At 37.3% G+C, this 20708-nt stretch overlaps 1 protein-coding gene across 1 annotated transcript in view; it reads right to left on the bottom strand.

The window, feature by feature from the left end:
• Positions 1-14761: 14761 nt before the first annotated feature.
• The window catches only part of tmem121ab (transmembrane protein 121Ab), a 55078-nt gene continuing 49131 nt past the window's right edge, over positions 14762-20708 (bottom strand). The window contains exon 2 of the mRNA XM_079639572.1: positions 14762-17736. Coding sequence (XP_079495698.1) covers positions 15453-16403 — 951 coding nt within the window. The 5' untranslated portion in view covers positions 16404-17736 and the 3' untranslated portion in view covers positions 14762-15452. The remainder of the gene's footprint in view (positions 17737-20708) is intronic.

The following is a 20708-nucleotide window of genomic DNA, read 5'->3' as shown; positions in this document are numbered from 1 at the left end:
TTTGGGTTTTTGTTGTTTATTAACACACACACACACACACACACACACACACACACACACACACACACACACACACACACACACACACACACACACACACACACACACACACACACACACACACACACACACACACACACACACACACACACACACACACACACACACACACTGAATTATGTATCACATATCTGTTTATGAAGTAATTTTTTTAACCAGTAGACTTCAGATGGCATAATTGTTGTACCTCTACATATTGTGGATTGTATGGGAACTTACAAAATAAGCGCACACTCATTTAATACGTGTATGAACTGCGACCCCATTCACTGTGAACTCAACGTGATGTGGGATTCATGCCAATAATAATAAATGTATAATGATCAAAATATATATATTTCATGTCAAGTTAGTTACTATGAACCATAACTGAATACATCTGTAAAACGTATATATATGAATGTATTGTCATGCTTTAATGGACATACAGTATCCAACCAATGCATTTTACTGTAAAGCAATAACATGAGAAAAAAATATATATATAAATGTGAAAATAATTATTCCTGTACATTTGTCATATGAATCTTTGAGAAAGGAATGTTTAAAATATGTCACAAATTAAACAATGCCATTTATACCGGTTTCATGGTTTTTGTGGCCTTTGCTGTGTTTTGAATGCAACGCGACTTGAACAATTAAGCAACAAGTCAAATGGAGTGATTGTTCAGAATGCAATTTTAAGTTGGTATTTCATTGCAAACTATAGGGCTACGTTTACACGTGGACGGCTATTTTCATAAACGGACATGTTTTCCGTTTTCAAAAATAACATTGTGCACGCCTGTCGGTTTTCAGAAAAGTGTTCGTTTCCACAAACCCGTGTATATATGCCGTCAAGAGCATGTCAAACCTGTAGGTGGCAGTGTAACGAGAAGTTCAAGCCCACGTTAGCCAATCAGAATCCGGAAAATAGTCACATACTGTGACGTCAGCTGCCTAAAACTAAGTTTTTCTCAGTTTATATGCAAAGTTTTCCAAAATCTTTTAGGAAGAATCGGTTTCTGAGGTAAATTCTTAGTTTGCGTGTAAACGAAGGAAAAATGTCTCCGTTTTTCAAAATAGTGTAAATCGGGCCAAGAACAATTTCTGGTGCTGTTTAAGATGCATACACTGGTGGGTTAATTAATACACTGGTGGGTTAATTGATACACTGGTGGGTTAATTGATACACTGGTGGGTTAATTGATACACTGGTGGGTTAATTGATACATTGATGGGTTAATTGATACATTGATGGGTTAATTGATACACTGGTGGGTTATTTGATACACTGGTGGGTTAATTGATACACTGGTGGGTTACTTGATACACTGGTGGGTTAATTGATACATTGATGGGTTAATTGATACATTGATGGGTTAATTGATACACTGATGGGTTAATTGACACACTGATGGGTTAATTGATACATTGATGGGTTAATTGATACATTGATGGGTTAATTGATACACTGATGGGTTAATTGATACACTGATGGTTAATTGATACATTAATGGGTTAATTGATACATTGATGGGTTCATTTATACACTGATGGGTTAATTGATACATTGATGGGTTAATTGATACATTGATGGGTTAATTGATACACTGGTGGGTTATTTGATACACTGGTGGGTTAATTGATACACTGGTGGGTTAATTGATACATTGATGCGTTAATTGATACACTGGTGGGTTAATTGATACACTGATGGGTTATTTGATACACTGGTGGGTTAATTGATACACTGGTGGGTTAATTGATACATTGATGGGTTAATTGATACATTGATGGGTTAATTGATACACTGGTGGGTTAATTGATACATTGATGGGTTAATTGATACATTGATGGGTTAATTGATACAGTGGTGGGTTATTTGATACACTGGTGGGTTAATTGATACACTGGTGGGTTAATTGATACACTGGTGGGTTAATTGATACACTGGTGGGTTAATTGATACATTGATGGGTTAATTGATACATTGATGGGTTCATTTATACACTGATGGGTTAATTGATACATTGATGGGTTAATTGATACACTGATGGGTTAATTGACACACTGATGGGTTAATTGATACATTGATGGGTTAATTGATACACTGGTGGGTTAATTGATACACTGGTGGGTTAATTGATACACTGGTGGGTTAATTGATACACTGATGGGTTCATTTGATACACTGATGAATTAATTGATACACTGATGGATTCATTGATACACTGATGGGTTAATTGATACACTGATGGGTTAATTGGTACACTGATGGGTTCATTGATACACTGATGGTTTAGTCAATATTAGAGTTAGTGGAACCCCTCAGATTGTGTAATTAGAAGGACGTATGTAGATTTACACTCACTGGCCACTTTATTACACCTGTTTAACTGCTTGTTAATGCAAATATCTCATCAGCCAATTACATGGCAGCAACTCAAAGCATTTCAGCATGTAGACATGATCAAGACGTTCTGCTGAAGCTCAAACTGAGCATCAGAATGAGGAAGAAAAGTGATTTACGTGACTTTGAACGTGGCATGTTTGTTGCTGGTCAGAGTGTTTCAGAAACACACACAACCATCTCTAGGGTTTACAGAGAATGGACCAAAAAAGAGAAAATATCCAGTGAGCGTCAGTTCTGTGGAAGAAAATGCATTGTTGATGCCAGAGGTCAGAGAGGAGAACGGCCAGACTGGTTTAGCTGGTAGAAAGTCAACATAACTCAATAAACACTCGTCTCAAGCGAGGTCTGCAGAAGAGCATCTCTGAACACGTCCAACCGTGAAGCAGAAGATCTCCAGCAGCAGAAGACACACACCGGTGTCACTCCTGTCACCTCAGAACAGAAAACTGAGGCTATAATTCACAGACTCTCTAAAACTGGACTATAGAAGACTGGAGAAGCGTTGCCTGGTCTGATGAGTCTGGATTTCTGCGTCGTTCAGATGTTCGGGTCAGAATTTGGTGAAAACAACATGAAAGCATGGATGATCCTGTCTCGTGTCAGCGGTTCAGGTGCTGATGCTGTAATGTGTGTTCATTGACACACTTCGGGACTCTTAGTACCAATTCAGAATCCATGTCACAAAGCTCAAATCATCTCATGGTTTCTTGATCATGACAGTGAGTCTCTAAACTCAACCGGCTCCACAGTCTCCAGATCTCAGTCCAGTAGATCAGCTTTGAGATGTGGAGGAGCGAGAGATTCACATCATGGAAGTTTCCAGCACCTTGTTGAATCTTTGACACAAATAATTAAGGCAGTTTTGAAGGCAAAAACGGGTCCAACTAGCAAGTGTTCCTAATAAAGTGGCCGGTGAGTGTATATCTGTGTTTCTGTCATGACAATTCTCAAAGTGTTTGGCATGGTAATGGATATGACAATGTTGATATGTTTGGTCTTGGCAGAATAAATCTGCTGTTGGTTATTGCTGCTGCTGGAGAGCAAATACGGGACTTGCTACTGCCCATACACACACAATACATTGCTGTGAGCGAGTAAGACATACTGCTACTGCACAATATAGCACGAATTACCCATAGCAGATTTATACAGGTGGAGCTGGGGAAGGTGGAGGGTTTCTAAAAGCGTGATGTAATGCTGTTACAAATGCTAGTCAAGCACTTGAAGGCTCATTGGCTACTGAGACAGCAGGAACCAATCAGGGGACTCTCTGCACAGTACAAATGTGTTGCTGGGTGAAATGAGTTTATGAATGTCTTATCTATCAGGAACTGTTTGTAGATCAGCTGGCAGGAATGGGTTAAAAAGCCACTTATTTTGCTCACTGTGTGGATTTACAGATGGGGTTAATCCACTTTATTACGCAGCACAGAAGTATAAGCGATTTTCTTTTTCTTCTTCTAACACCGGCCCTTGAGGTCCAACCTTAATCAAACTCACACGCCTGGAACTTTCTATTAATCCTGAAGACTGATTATGTGCGTCAGGTGTGTTTGATTAGGGTTGCAGAGCTGTGGTCCTCCAGGAGTTGAGCTTGAGACCACTGATTTAGACTCGAATGAGTCGGTTCTTTTAATGAATCGTTCAAAAAGATGTTACCGGCTGACTGACAAATCGCACTGCAAATTTTTCATGATTCACGTGAACACATTTCTCAACCACTTTGCCTAGATTTAATGTCTTTCTTGCTGAAAATTCCCACACTGTAAAATGTCACTCATATACAACAGAATAACACATTTCATTAAGATGATCTTTCTTATAGATTGAGGTTTCCATTGTTTAGGCCTACATATTTATAATTTCACCCCTTTCCTTTTATGTTCTTTGTATTTTGAATACAGCGCAAGTTTCTTTGCCAAAAAAACAAACAAAAAACGTCCTTGAAGTATAACTGACTTACTGACAGACCATCTCATTGTATCATTATACACAGTGCAAAGCATCTTCATCACAGGTCTTTGTGTTAATTATTACGTCAATGCAATTATATTAGGCATTCCCAATGTAATAGGCTATAAGGACATGGGAAACAAATGCACCCTCCATAACTTAAAATGCTTAAAAAGGATTGGATTGAATAGCCAGCAGATGGCAGACTAACACCACTGTTTGATTTACAGAGATTTCGCAGTAACACATCATTGGATGTTCACTCAGTTTGGCCACAGATTACATTTGTCTCAATGCTTTTACATTAGATACATAAAAACCAAACTAAGTGGCATTTGTTATAAATAATGAAAACGCAGAGAAAGCAGCAGTTGCCCTGTTAAGACTTGCTTTGATGATTTAACATTCAGACATTTTAAAGTGTGACTTTAAGTGTTTTTGAGTCACCATGTGCATTAGTTATATAGGCAATGTGACAAATAATAAATACAATGGGATCAAATCTAAGTTTAGTGCTTGTAAAAGCCTTTTTTCTTTTAAATCTCCTGTGAGCCACATCATCATCTGAGCCTTTAAAACTGAACGATGTCTGATTTAATGGAGTATTTATGTGTGTGAGAGATATAAACCATCTGCAACAGCTAAACTCTCTCATTTTGCAGGTAAAACCTCTTATTAAGGGGGCAATTCACCACCTGTCATGTGTTGGAGCATTTGCTCCGTAATTACACCAGTTTGACTGGTAAAGCTGCGATTCTGCTCTCCCAGTCAAGCGGATATAACCGTCTGCGAGGGTAACTCTGTCACGGCTTCTTCTGCATTGACCTGCCTTTTGCTGAAAGACTGTAATTTTCATAACTGCATATACACTGCTTTTTTTTTTACCTATAGGGACTTTATTTATTACGTTGTTATACTTGCGTAAAGATCACAATCAAGCAGACTTGATTGTATTTATTTATTTACAAATTTCACATTCAAGCACTTGTTTGTTTTCATTCTTTCATTCAATCTCATAAAATTGCAATCTTAGACAGCAAACCATCACAAAAAGTTTTAATTGTAAACAAAACCATGTGACCAATAATGGCAATGCAAGTTTGAATATGCAGAAGAATGAATAAGAGGTCTTTAAATTATTTCAAGTCAAGTCTTTTTACAATATACAGATTGTTTCAAAGCAGCTTTACAGTGATAAATAACGCAACAAAGTTTGTTTCGGCTGTACAGCAGATCTAGAAGGAAATGGGGTCATAGTCCAGCTTAAGTAAGTTCAGTGATGGTTCATTTTTGTTGTAAAAAAGTTATTAATTTAGTTCATTTATATTTATAAAAGCTCTGGAGAAAACAGTGACGTCTCATCATCTAGCTCAGTTCAGTTATCATGGTGTCAATACTGGCATGTCAATAATACTGTTGAATATTAAATGACCGTGCATCCAATCAACGACCACAAGATAGAGGGATTTGACAGCGTAACGAGTGTTTGAAGATAACAGTGGTCAGTCAGATGTCTTCACCCATCTGAGCTCGAGACTAACTCGTCCACTTGATTCTGAGTAATGAGACTCACACTGGGGGTTTGGTGCTGATAAGCAGATCTCTCGGTCTCTTTCTCCCTAATGAGTACAGAACCGAACAAGCAGGACTTTCATGTGCCTTTCATGTTTGTTATTAAGTCATGTAACCATATTTCCCAATAGAATTTCCATCCATTAGTTAAGACTTTGTTGAATTGTTGAATTCAATCCATTAGTCTAGGCTTTGTCATTCATTCATTCTGACAGGGCATGTATAATATGGTTTGTTGAAAATAACCACGTAAAACAGACTCACAGAGTCGTCTAGTGTATGTTTCTGTCGATGGAGACGCATAGCTTCCTCTAAACTTTGTTGAATGCGAGTGTTGTGGTATGCTCTATATGATCAGTCATTTACGCTGTCATCACCTGAGTGTTGATGGGTGAGACCTGAACAGCACACATTGCTATCTGTGTTCAAACTAAACTCATTTAAGTCTTGCACAAAGAAATCATTTAAGAGAACTCAAACAGTGCATACATATTGAGTTCTCTCTCAAGTCTTGCGCTTGAACGGACAAATTTTCTCACAATTTATGCCAACATGCAGTTTTGGCGAGTATAGCAAACAGTAGCTTATGTCTTAAGTGAATGTAAACAGTCGAGAAAGACAACGCATGTGTAAAACCCAATACGTTAACCCAACTCAAACTGATTGAGGAAACTGATTGTCTCAAACCATTTAAGTTTAAAAACAAATACATATGAGTATTGTGAACTTATATATATTGAGTCATATTCACTCATAATTTAGTGTTGGTTTATTAAATCTGTGGATTGCATGTCTTAAAGTGACAGCAGCCTGATATTCCTGCTGTCTGTTTTTAATAATGTTAATTGAACAAAAAAAGAAAAGGAAATAGCTTTTGTAACTTTAATAATGATTCATCTTTATTTAATTTATGCAATACTGTTGTTTTACATTTGATTACTTTATTCCATTTCTGTACCTGAAAACTGTTAGATACCTAAAAAGCGCTGTTTATTTAATTTGTATCTTTGCTTTATTGCATTTATTTGTGCTGTTGTAGTTTGATTATTTGTTCTTATTTCTTTATTCTTATTTGACAATCCTTTTTACCCTGAGCACTTATGAACCGTACCAAAACATGACCATTAAACCGCAAGTTATATATATATATTTATGTGTGTATGTTTGTATAATATTTTATATCTTTAGCATATATATGATTGTGTTGGGTCGCCACTTGATGTACAGTGTGCAATGCATTATTGAAACAAAGCATTTTCAACAAGAAATTACAAAATGTAGATACTTTGTCTTCATTAGCACAATCTAATTAAACTTTGTCCTTCTAAGAGAAGCTGTGTTGTGCTTTCCAAACGAAGCCTGCCATCAGCACACAAGACACATTTCTATTCAATTAGAGTTTAAACGTACCTGTCATGGTAGACTTCCCAAATGAACCATTTGCAATTCTGGATTAGTTCCATAAGTTGCCTTGAAATACTGAAAATGGCAGAATTCCCCATCTCAAAAATGATCACAAAATTGCTTAACCTATGACTGCTGAAGTTCACAAATCACGATGGCGGATCCTGAGCTTTCCTGAGCGCTCTAATGGAAGCTTGTAGATGTTTCCTATGATGGAGTTCATGAGCATTAGTGTTGGAGGACGCCCAAGTCACACATTTACGGGCGAGCGTGTGATTGCAGCAGCTGCACCTTCATTTTCTGACATTATAAATCTGCCTGCAGTGTTATTAATGCAAATTGCTTTTTTGATAATGTGCTGCATCATTGTATTAAAATCCATAACATACAGGAAGCTGAGAAATATTGCCAGTAACCTGAAAGCCTGAATGCTTAAGGTTCCCCCACCTTTTAACAAATGAATTTCTGTGACTTTTACAGTCATTCATGATTACTGGATTATGATTTTAAAGGGGCTGTGTGCATAATTCACAAACCCTTGTTATATGGACCAATTTCTCAGACTGTGATGACGCGCTTTAACAGTCATCAACATTGTAAATCCTGCAAAGTTTTTCATATTTTCATTTAAAAAAAATATTTATGTACATTTATAACACTATACAAGTGTCAAAAATAACTAGTCATTATGAGTGTTTCTAATACAGCGGCTGTGAAAGTGACTGTAAAGTTGACATATTTTTTCTGGCTGCCTTTATCAATCTCTCTCTATATTTTTTCTCTTTTTGAAAGTTGTGAAAACACTATTGTTGAGTTTTTCTTGTGCTGTATGAGCAAATGGGAACATAAAATATATATTTATGTAATCTCTTATTCAACGCTATTGAAGTTTACCCAACTAATATGACACATCCGCTTCTGAGAGACCCGGAAATGTGAAAAGGGTCCATTAGCGATACCGGTGGCCGTTAAGTGAACTGCAGTCAGCAGCTTATTGCTGCTCGTGCACACACTCGTGCAAACGTAACGCACTAGAGACTGAATCTGATTCAAGTTCTGTTTCATTCTTTGCTTAAAAGTAAAAAATAAGTTGGAAATACCTATATTCTGTTAACATCCAAACACCGTCCACGCTGCTGAGAGCGACGTTTAGATGAATACAGGCCTATGTAATTACGAGCTTCGTGCTTTCCCCTCAGTAGCAAAATGAACACAAGCAACATCATGACACGTGAGAAAAAGCAGTTCAGAAATCATCTGATCATATTGATGTGGATGTTTGCAGCAGCTCTGGATTCACAGGCATCATGTCAACAGACGAGGTAATTCAAATTACACTCATTGTATGATAGTTTGATTATAAAGTATATTTGTGACTATATAATTGGTGGATGTAGATCTGGCTGTGTGAGACTATAGTTTGAATTCCACTCTTAAAAATAAAGGTTAAATGAAGAACCTTTAACATCCACGGAAAGTTTTCTATGCACAAAGACTGCTTTATAATGGAAAGACGGTTCTTCAGATTATTAAAATGTTCTTCACATTTATAAATAAATGGTTATTTTAAGAATGTTCTCTGGAAGGAACAAAAGCGGTTCTATGGCATCACTGCGAAAACCTTAATTTTGAAGTGTAATCCTTTTTTTGTTTTTTGCTTGACACATTAAGATTACAGAATGCGCTTTTGGCATTTTATCCTGTGGCCTGTTAAAGCATAAACTTATCCACTATGTGTCTTTAGAACTAGTTTGACTATCTAACAGTCAACCAAGGGGTAATTGTTTTTTATAAGATGACTAACTTTATAAGATGACTTTAAATAAGATGACTAACTTTTAAGTCTATTCTAAGCAGAAGGGTGAATTCGGGTAATCTGGGACATTGTGTAGCCTAATGTGGAACACCTAAACTCCGGTGTGTTTATTTCCTGTTCTAACAAAATTTAGTCACCAGGACTTTTACTAAAGGTTTAGCATGGATGTCATATGTCTGAAATCACATGACTTCATGGGGGTGATGCCACAGAAAGGGTTTGTCAGTCAATAAGCACCCCTGGGAATTGCATGACAAGGTCAGTGACATAGGATTCTGACTAGATTAAAGTTTAAGGTACACTGTGTAGGAATTTCTCCCATCTAGCGGTGAAATTGTATTTTGCATTCAAACGAATAGTGCTCTCTAGCACCTCGCTTTTTCAAATGCGTGTTGCAACTATGGTAGTCGTTATGTACCAAGAAGCGATGACACCATGTCTTCCAATAGCACTTCATCGAGTTTTCTTTCGGGTGATGAGGTTCGTTATTTCACACAAACTGCAACTTGACACACAACATTATGAAGTACCGTGCAGTGCAGCCTTTCAAATTTGCCGGGTGACGAGCGCCTCTCTCTCTGGTCTCCTCGTCCGTCTCGGCTGGTGTCAGTCACGTGACGCTGGCTCTGAACGAAAACGAGTTGTGGAAATGCGTTGAGGTAGGCTAGTGCTTTTTGTCCCTCTCTGCTATTATAGTTTTTCCCAATGGCGGAACGACATGGAAGCTCCTTGGACTTACCCGTCCAGTGTAAATAAAGATAAGAAAGTCTTTGCTTACGAGGATAAATTAGGTAATTTTACACCAATGAGGACATATTTTTGAATAAAAACATTGATTTTAGGTAATAAAATACTTAAAAAAACTACACAGTGTACCTTTAAGGACATAAATCTGTCATAAATTAGCCAATGTTCCTAATTGTAGTCAAATTATGTTTGTGATCTATTCAAGCAACAAAATGTGTTTAAATTTTGTTTTGTTTTTCAAGCATTTTTTGTTGTCCCACTTTATCAAATATGATTGAGAATGTGGGACAGCATGCTTTGGGTAATCTGGGACATTCTTCAATTGGGGGAAATATGCAAGTCTAATGACAAGGGTGTAGATCTCATTAAAACTAAGGGGTAAACCACTTTAAAATTAATTCTAATATAAAGCTAATCAGGGTTTGAAATTAACACACGCCAACCCGCCAAATGCGGGTAAAAATCAACGCTGTAAAATCAGTGATCACAAGCCAATTTGGCGGGTTACGTATTAGGTTCTTTGGGTCTCTCACCTGCAAGGAGTGTTTGTTCCCTGAGTAGCCCCTATTTAAATAGAATTGAGATAATGTGTTTAAGGCATGCATAAAGTATGGTGAATATAGGCTTTTTTTAGGCCTAATACATGAGACCCAGATTACAAAGTGACCTCTCCCAGATTATCAAATTCAAGCAGAATTTTAGTTTTTGGCACAGAAACGCTAATACGTGTGGCATGTCTCCTCTGGGTATAATATCTACATTCTTTCTTCTGGTGTGGTTAGAAAACATCTTAGGGATTTCAGAAAAGTCTAATGTGTTGATCTAATGTGTTAGATAGGTATCGAAATACATCGCAGAAGTCAAAATTGCAAAAAATGTCCCAGATTACCCGAATTCACCCTATATGCAACTATGCAACTGGACATTGTATAAACATTAATTTCATCTATCACAGGAGGGATGTGAAGGTAAATGTACCCCCTTTTGATTTTCCCGGCAAAAACATCCCGAGTCCTTCACATAACGGGCTCTCATTGTCAATTTAAGTCGGGGAAGGTCTCTTTTTTTGTTGTTGTAATAAGCTGTTCACACATTTACAATATAAAAAGCGATTAATACTTGAAAATTCTTACTTATAGCCTCTTAAAAAATGTGATTAATAGTTTGCAATCAATTATAACTTTCATTATATGAAAATATATATATTGACAAGAAATGCCCTTTTTAATAATGACTTTTTTTAGTTTAGTTTAGTTAACCAACAGCTTTATTAATCCCACAGGGGGCAAGATTTTATGGATATATCCATATGATTTAATTATCTATGGCTTGGCAATCACAAATGTTAAATTCCCTGATATTTTCAGGTTTTCTTTGCCAGTGGTAACCAATAAAATATATATTTTCATATTTATAAAAAGTTTAATCTATTAAAACACACAATTGACAACCATCTTACATCATGTGTTTTAACCCATTAGACTCTTTTAAAGGGCAACCATGAATAGGCCGTACGTTTGAATATAACGTTGGCACATGAATGTACTTATGATGCATAGAGAATATATATTTTTTATAATGCATTATATATAAAGGCCTCAAGTCAAGTGTTGCCATCTTTCTCTCTTTGTCACTTTTCTGAGCACTAAACACACATTTGAAGGCTTGGGGACCCTTTGAATGGTTTTAGAGTGAGACTGAATCTTTAATGTTGTAAAGCAAATCTAAGAGTGCCTGCGGGGGTGCTGACATCTGAACGTGGTTTATTGATGCATTTCGAATGAAAGATGATGTTCCTTCATCTCTTTGCTCTTCATGCAATGTGAATGATAACAAGTGCGTCTCTCAGCATTGTGCACACAAATCAGTTCCACTTCATTTGACTTTTTATCATAGCAGATCCTTAATATTTGCATGCTCAGATTTATATAATTCTAATTATATCACTTTTTTGCATTTACAGTATGTGCCTAAATATTGGTAAACACCCACACTACTGAATTATAGATCCGAGTGTAATGCTGCAGGGCTGAAGGTTAAGGCTGAATCTTTAATATTTATTAAAGAAAATAACAATAAATAAAAAATATTTTTGCACAGTAATATATGTTGCTGTGGGCTTTGCATCCACGTCTCACAGATACGCTGTATATTTTCAAGTTTGGGAGTCAAACGAGGCTTTTGAAATATAATACTACAGCATATTCATCATGTTGTCAGATGTTAATTGCACTTATTGTGTTCCGACCATGGATATTATTTTTCCTATTAGATTTTCTGTCATCCAATAACAAACAAACAACTTTTTTTTTTCATATTGCAACTCTGTACCACAATGTAAATTGGTAAAAATCTAGTTTTGCTCACTTTCTCATTAAATTAAATCCTGCTAATTGCAGGACATATAATATATGCAACATATGTGAAATTTACTTGCAATTTATGAGTGAAAATTGTTTCTAAGTAAATCCTACACCAGATTATTTTCAGTGTTTCTTGTGTCATACTTTAAAGGGTTAGTTCACCCAAAAATGGAAATAATGTAATTAATGACTCACCCTCATGTCGTTCTAAGCCCGTAAGACCTCCGTTCATCTTCGGAACACAGTTTAAGATACTTTAGATTTAGTCCGAGAGCATTCTGTCCGTCCATTCAAACTGTATATACAGTATACTGTCCGTGTCCATAAAGGTAATAAAAAGATAATCAAAGTAGTCCATGTGACATCAGTGGGTTAGTTAGAAGTTTTTGAAGCATCGAAAATACTTTTTGGTCCAAAAATAACACAAAATAAGACTTTATTCAGCATTGTATTCTCTCCCGGGTCTGTTGTCAATCCTTCACAGTTACGCTGATGGCGTAAGACGCTGATGACGTGTTATCTGGTGCGCCCGAGCTTCATTTATAGACTGAGGGAAACGCACGCTGTAAAAGTGTCTCATCCGCGACATGCACATTTACGCACCATTAAAAAAATGATATCCACGCAAACAATGTAGAATAGCTTGAATATAGCGTGCGTCTTCCTCAGACTGTAAACGAAGCTCGGCGCACCAGATAACACGTCATCAGCGTCTTCCGTCAGCAGTGTCACTGTGGAGCCGTGAACGCAGATTGACAACAGACCCGGGAGAGAATACAATGCTGAATAAAGTCTTATTTTGTGTTATTTTTGGACCAAAAAGTATTTTCGATGCTTCAAAAACTTCTAACTAACCCACTGATGTCACATGGACTACTTTGATGATGTTTTTATTACCTTTATGGACATGGACAGTATACTGTATATACAGCTTCAATGGAGGGACAGAAAGCTCTCGGACTAAATCTAAAATATCTTAAACTGTGTTCCGAAGATGAACGGAGGTCTTACGGGCTCAGAACGACATGAGGGTGAGTCATTAATGACATTATTTTCATTTTTGGGTGAACTAACCCTTTAATTGATACAGTCATATTAATAGAATCACTATCTTATCAACTGCAATAACTGATGAACACATCTATAAAAAATTGCAGTTAGGAAATGCATGATTGCAGTTCCACAGAAGTGCCATAAGGAAACATTAATATTTTCAAATTTTTCAGTAAGTATATCTGAACAATGGCATATAACTTGGCATGTATGTGTGGCTCGGATATATTTGACACTATTTAGAATAATTACGTTTATAATATTTAAGTTTTCTGTGTTGCACATCCTGACCCCCTTGAAACTATATTTAATTTGTACTTGTACATGTAAGTGCTGATTGACTATTAATGACCAGTGCAATTTTAAGGGCATGTTTCTTCCGTTGGTGCATGAATATACCTTTATGGTACGATTCATAAAAACATGAAATAATGCAATCCATCTTGTGTCTTATTAAATGGTATGTCGCCATATGAGACATTGTACGGTAAAGGGATATTCAAGCTGTCAGATGGTGGGTGGACACTAAAGTAGAGAAATTCTCAAAAAGCACAATACGCAGTGGAGTGAGTCAATGCCACACGAGACCGCCCACCATATGCAGGTGGCAATAAATTAATGTTGTTGAAATGGAATACATCAGGTTGCTACATATGCTGAATAAATCAGACGTGGATAGTAAATGGTTTTCGCATTCGCACTGCATACCGAGGAAAAGGCCTTAGTGTTTTAGGAATCAGTTTCACGCTGTGTGGCTCTAGTAAGGTGAGTCCCCGCTGATGGGGCCATGCGTAATTTATTTCATTTTCCCAGATGCCATTTACCCTCCCATCCGCTTCCGAAGACACGGTGTGTTTACTCAAACATTAGAGGAACTGATTTAAACAAGGGCTGAAATAGAAATGCTGTGATCGTCTGTTCGTGTGGACAAAAAGAGCACTGCAAAAAACGATTTCTTCCTCAGTATTTCTGTCTTGTTTTCCTGTACAAATATATCTAAGCATTCTTAATGCAAGATACATTTGCTTGAAAAGCAAAATGACTCAAGATATTGATCTTGTTTTATGAAAAAAGCTATGAAAATGAAGTGAGTTTATGCTTAAAACAAGAATAAAATATGTCAGTGAGGTCAGAAAAATCTGCATAATTCGAAGGAAAAACAAGATTTTTCTGACCCCATTGGCTGATATTTTTTCTTGTTTTAAGCAAAAACACTTCATTTAACATAGTAAGGTTTGTTTTCTGAAAAACAAGTCATTTTGCTTCTTCATGTATCTATGATTTAAGAATGTATAGAAATTTGTACTGGAATCAAGACAAAATAAATCACTTTTTGCATTTTGTTAGCATAAAAACCCTTCAAGCAACAGCAAAACATTTTTTTACATTTTTTTTATTAAACGCCTAAGTCCTCAAACAAAAATGTAAAAAAACAAACAAAAAACAAGTACACAAGTGGTATATATATAATAATGATAACAACAACAACAATAATAATCCATATACCAATCAATTGGAAGTGCATTCGCTTATTTCCTAAGAAATTCCATATAATCATCGGAGAAAAATTTCTTTCTTATTCATTCTAATTTCTGTAATGTCATCAACACATCATAAAACACGAGCGCAAACACATACTGCAGGCATGTAGGACTACTCCTCAACATTTGGTCATAATCATCAACCTCATCTGTCTAGTTCCTTCAATAATAAACTCATTACACTCCATTCTGTACTTGCAAGAAAGGGAAATTTCAGTCAGACACAAAAAAGTGGACGTGGGAACAAGAGTTTGGTCTCAAATGGGAAAAGTATTTTGCACCACAGTCACTCCACTACTGTACAGAAAGAAAACAGCAGTTCTTCATTGCTAACTGTGGAGAAGATGGAGGAGAACAAAACACTGAATGTTTTCCTTTGAACAACACCGCTCAAAATTGGCTGATTTACCTCAGTCAAGAACAGGACAGAGCACCTTATAATGCTGAAATGTTGAACTTCAAAACAGTTAATCGGTTCATATCTGTTGGTTTGGATGCTCCTTGTTGGCTCCAAGTACAATTGCATCAAACAAAAGACTTAATTTTTGTCATGTATCCATAATATCCCGTGCTGGAGTGGGTTCATGTGGGAGGCTCGTAGCATTCGGAAGAGCTTGTCCGTGTCCCACCGAGTTCTGCTGGACTTCCATGGGAATTCCCGTTGCGTTCTCTCGATTCGGGAATTCTCGCGACTGTTTTCGGTATTCGAGAAAGGTGCACGCCTTGGTCGCGATGGCCACTACGTTCTTCCCGACGAAGATGGTGGAAACCCGGCTGTCCTGGAAGAGCACCATGTTGACGCCACGTATGAGGATGGTCACGATGTTGATAGTGACCAGACTGAGAAGAGGATAGAGCATCATCTTCTGGGGAGACACGTGGTCGCCCTGCACGCTGATCTCGCTCAAAGACACGCAGGGAAGAATCAGAAGCAAAATGTAGCAGTAGAAGAACATCAATCCTTCAGCCCAAATAGGCAAACCCGTCCGCTGTGGCTCCCAAAGGTTTGCCTGCATATCCAGCAGGTCCAGCAAGTCCAAAGCCACCCAGAAGAGCCGGCCCCTCATGTCCTCCTTCCTCCTAAAGGTACGGAAGTATTCCATGCTGTCCAGAGCCACCAGAACCAGGTATAGGCCCGGCACACAAATAGACAGCAATAAAGTTAAAGCCTTCCGGGCGACAGTCTCCAGACTCTTACGATCAGCCTTACAGTTCTGGAAGATAAAGTAAAGCTTGATCTCCAACACAAAGATATAGAGGAACCACAGGATCATGGCGTATCCTCGTCGAGCCGTCCGCACTTCTGCTCCAACCCAAACCGCCACATAGCGGAGGACGATAAGAAAGCAGACGTCGCCGACCAGGACAATGATGCAGACGCCGATCTTTCGTGGACCCTGGTTCTGCTCCACTAGGTAGGCGTCCATGAAGGCCATGCTGGTCATGATCACAAAGGTGGTAAGACACACATGCCGCTTGTCCGGTGGTGGCAACACCATGCTGAGGGCCACCACCACATGCACTCACTCACAGCAATGTCGTCCGCTTAGTTGCACTTGGGTTCGGAGGATTCACGATGTTGCAGGTCAAGCTTTGCTGGGCTTGTTGGAGCGGCTGCTTTTTCATCCCAGTTCGGTGAACTTTGAAGGCATTTGCGATTCCAATCTTTCGTAAACTTGACCCAGGAACAAAGTGAAAAGAAATGATTCTACTAAAAAGCTAATTTCTTCCAACTGACAGCTTGACTCAGTGTTTTGAAAGGGTCGTATTGATTGTAGATCTGATGAAGCAGTGTTAAATGATGCAAAGTTACGGAAAAAGTCCAATGCAGGATTACTTTGCAATTGAAATGCAACTCAAAAAAAAAAAAAAAGACTGAGGAGACCTTGTTTAAAGCTTTGCTGTGCTGTTTGGAGCAGCTGCTTTTTTTTTTATCCCAGTTTGGCGAAGTTTGAAAGCATTTGCATTTCCTATATTTTATACACTTGACCCAGGAACAAAGTGAAAATAACTTTTTCACCTCAGCCAATTGCTCCAGACTGACAGTTTGATTCACACTGCTTTGCAAGGGTCGTATTGATTGTAAATCTGAAGAAGCAATGTTAAATGATACAAAGCTCCAAAAAAGGTCCAGAGCAGGATTACTTTGCAATGGAAATGCGACTCTTAAAGACCGAAGAGACCTGGTTTCACAATCTTGGTCTTGGCAGATGATTCTTCTCTGACACACTAAATGGAAGAGAAATCTGCCCATTAATCAGCAGGGTTGTATTGATCCTGTTAGACCGCATGCCTGCCCGACCTCAGCATTCTCAATGAGACGCCATAACTTTCCTCTTTCACGGTCATGCGATTGGAAGGTGATGTGAGGATACATGGGCTTTCCCGGAAGCTTTGCATGCATTTGCTGGATTGTGAGCTAGCCGTATTTCTTGTGACATGAAGGGAACTTTGAGAAAATGAAGCCCAGGAACCGAATGTTCAGACTGTAGATACTCGGCAATTACCGAGTCAGAGTTCTTCAGGCTAAGTACAGTTGTGGTAGGTCGTTTTTCTAGTAACGGGAAGGTACCACTGAGAAAATGGAGCCCAGGAACCGAATGTTCAGACTGTAGATATTCAGCAACTACAGAGCAACATTTGTTTGTGTCTGCCAATGTAGAACTGCTCAGCAGTGGAAGATTGACTCTTGAGGGCTGGTGGTCTTTATCCATAGATCATTCAGACACGGGGTCAGTGGCTCCAGGGGCTCCACATCTGTCTATGGCTCCCCCAGGGGGAATCTCTTTTACTGGGCTTCAGTTTCATCCTCGCCTGCTCTTCTGACACAACCTAGAAAGAGAGAGGGAAGAAGAAGAAGAGCTGTCAGCACAAAGTGGATAATAAATCACGGATTACTGCTAGGAGCCAACAGCACATCCGGTCCTGCCATAGTGTCAGCATCATTTAAAGACATGTGATAACAACATTGTGGAAATACACATTACATGGCCACTTAATTATTAGCATTTTTTATTAATACAGGGGATGCTCACAAAACTAACTACAATCCAGTGCAATAATCCAGGACAATATTCCAGTATTGATTTGATCTCAAAAGCAGGATGGTGGAAGCTGAGAAATAGATATAGTTTTTGAGGTTATAATTATCAAGTTGGTCTTTTAGTTAATATGTCATAAATGCATGTAATTGTTTTTATGTGTGTACATGACATGTCTTTGATCTTACTTATCTAATCACAGATGAATATTTCATCTTTTAGCAGACATAACTGGGTTCTCAGTAATGTTTCTTTTAAGCAGTGACTTTGTCTCTGATGTTTAATTCCTTAGAAGGATAAAAGAAAATAGATGCAGCTGAGTCAATAGCTAAATACAATAAGAGTGGAGCTCAGATCATTTGATACTGGAAGAATTAGCTGAGTTCATATTGAGCTCTGATGTTTGATTGTAAACTTTGGTGTATTGGCCAAAAATGTTACACTTTTTAAAACCTTGTTGAAACTAGATTACTGGGGTCTTTTTTTATTAAGGAGATATTTGTGATTTTCTTTTCTCTTCATTATGCTTCTTCTCTCTTCAATATCCCATATTTCTCCTGTTTTTCACATCAGTGTTGTTGAGAATGTCAGCGCTGGTGTCATCCGACTTTAAACTAGTTTAAATCACAGAGACATTTGAAGTTTGAATCAGACATTTTGCACCAAACATCAGTTATTAAATTGAGTTTAGCATGGTTTAATGCAACACCTGGCCTAAAATAGTGCTGTCACCTTGTGTTGACACTGAAACGGCATGATTTGTAATTTATGCATGTCGGGTCAAATATAGTCCTAATGTATTTTAATAGACAAGCTTTGGACTTTGGACATCCCTCGCTCTAAGATAATGTTTCTTTTTCAAGGCTGATGTTAAAACAAATATAAGTATCGTCTGTCAAGCCAAGAATGATGTAATTTCTAATCATGGGTTTGATGGATTTATGCAGGTCAATAAACGTCCATCATTAATAATTCAAGCTGGGAGACTGTGGAACTGTGTTTGGAAATCCATTTAGACTGACCTGTTTAATATTCACACACCGAGCCGCTGGCGTTTTTCTGATAGCCAAGGTCGCAGGAGTGCTAATCAACACACTGGGCTGACATTTCGCAAAAATTAAGCACAAATAATGAAAAGTTGACAACACGCAGCTAGCCAAATCTCATCCGCTTGTCTCATTCCAGATTAAAATGTCATTCTGAAAAATGGAAGAACAAACAAAAAACAGTTGAACAAAAACCAGGTAATTGGAGTGTGTTTTTAATGCAGACCATCAGGAGATGAGTTAAGCTCTCTGTCATGTCCAACACAATCTTATTAGCATTTGGCAGAGCACAGATAGCAGACGTAGATCTCATTTCTATGCTTGTCAGCTCAGAACGGGAGCAGATTTAAATCAATGTAATAGTCCTCAGAATGATGCATTAGTGATCACCTTGGGGCTTTTTTTACACTATCTGTATGATACTGTACGTCACTTGAATAAGAAAACACTGAAAGCGCTGTGCTTTCTCAGTATCTGCTTTGTTATTTTGGAGAAATATTCATCTCTAATTTTGTTTCAAACTGTTTTTTTAAATGATTAAGAGCAAAACCGTGACATTAGTACACATTAGGCCTGTCGCGATAATCGATTAGTCGTCTGATCACGGTTATTCCATCTAATCACAATTATTTGAGAGAACCACAATAATAATTGTGAAGTTTGAATTTCAATCACAGTACAGTGAAAGGTCTTCCTTCATACAAAAAAATTATGTTATATTATAATATTATATGATTTACTTTAATGATGTGAAATATACTATTTCACAGCATTAAAGTAAATCATGTGGGCCTATATTATAATAATTTTTATTATATTATATATAATTCCATGTAAAAAATAACATTAGGCTTACACTGTAAGTGACATGAACAAAAAATAGTTAAATTGTTATTTGCAATTATTGCAATACATACTGTCATTTTTTATATTTGTTAATTAATTTCAGTAAAGCAAATACTATTTAGATGTATAAATAGTAAAATATTTTAATTACAAATTCACATTTCAGTTTTTTATATAAAAGAAACTAGAACTTTAAATGTACTTAATCACAATATAAAAATAGCTTAATTTAGTTTTATGCAAAATATAATTTCATACTTTATTTAATGTTTTGGTGAAACTTCTCAGACATGTGACAGACTCATCCCATTTGAAACACAGATAGAAATGAATTCATAAAATAAACCTTAAAGGATGAAAGGTTACTCTTTGTAAAAGACCCTTATGAAAAGAAAACTCACAAATCTCCTAAAGCTTCTCCAAGACACATGGTGAGCAGATGGAGACTTTCGGCTCCTAAGAAAATACCCCAGTAATCTCACAGTTTAAGAAGAGATCTCAATGTTTCAATTTGCTAACCATTTCTCATCAAACGATATGTTGATATCTATCCATATTCATTTTATATCTTTATATGCTCACAGCACATCAACAACTGACTCATTAGTGTCTACTTTTATTTCGGCGATAGGAATTTTAAAAGAAACATCTGTGACAAAGTTGATGCCAAAGCCTTTGCAGATGGATGTAGCAAACCAGACAAATGTTCAAACTTTTCTGCGTGAAATCTTAATGTCTCTTCAATATAACTTGCTTCAAAGTGAAGACGAGATTATATTGAGCACATCTGTTCTCAGACACAAACTGATTCACTGAAGAAATCTTTAATGTTGCCTGAATTAAAACAATGAATTATGAAATACATCCTCTT

The sequence above is a fragment of the Phoxinus phoxinus genome, assembly GCF_949152265.1.
Source record: "Phoxinus phoxinus genome assembly, chromosome: 16".
NCBI lineage: Eukaryota > Metazoa > Chordata > Actinopteri > Cypriniformes > Leuciscidae > Phoxinus > Phoxinus phoxinus.
Note: the sequence above shows the minus strand (reverse complement) of the source record. Positions and strands in the feature narration are given on the sequence as shown.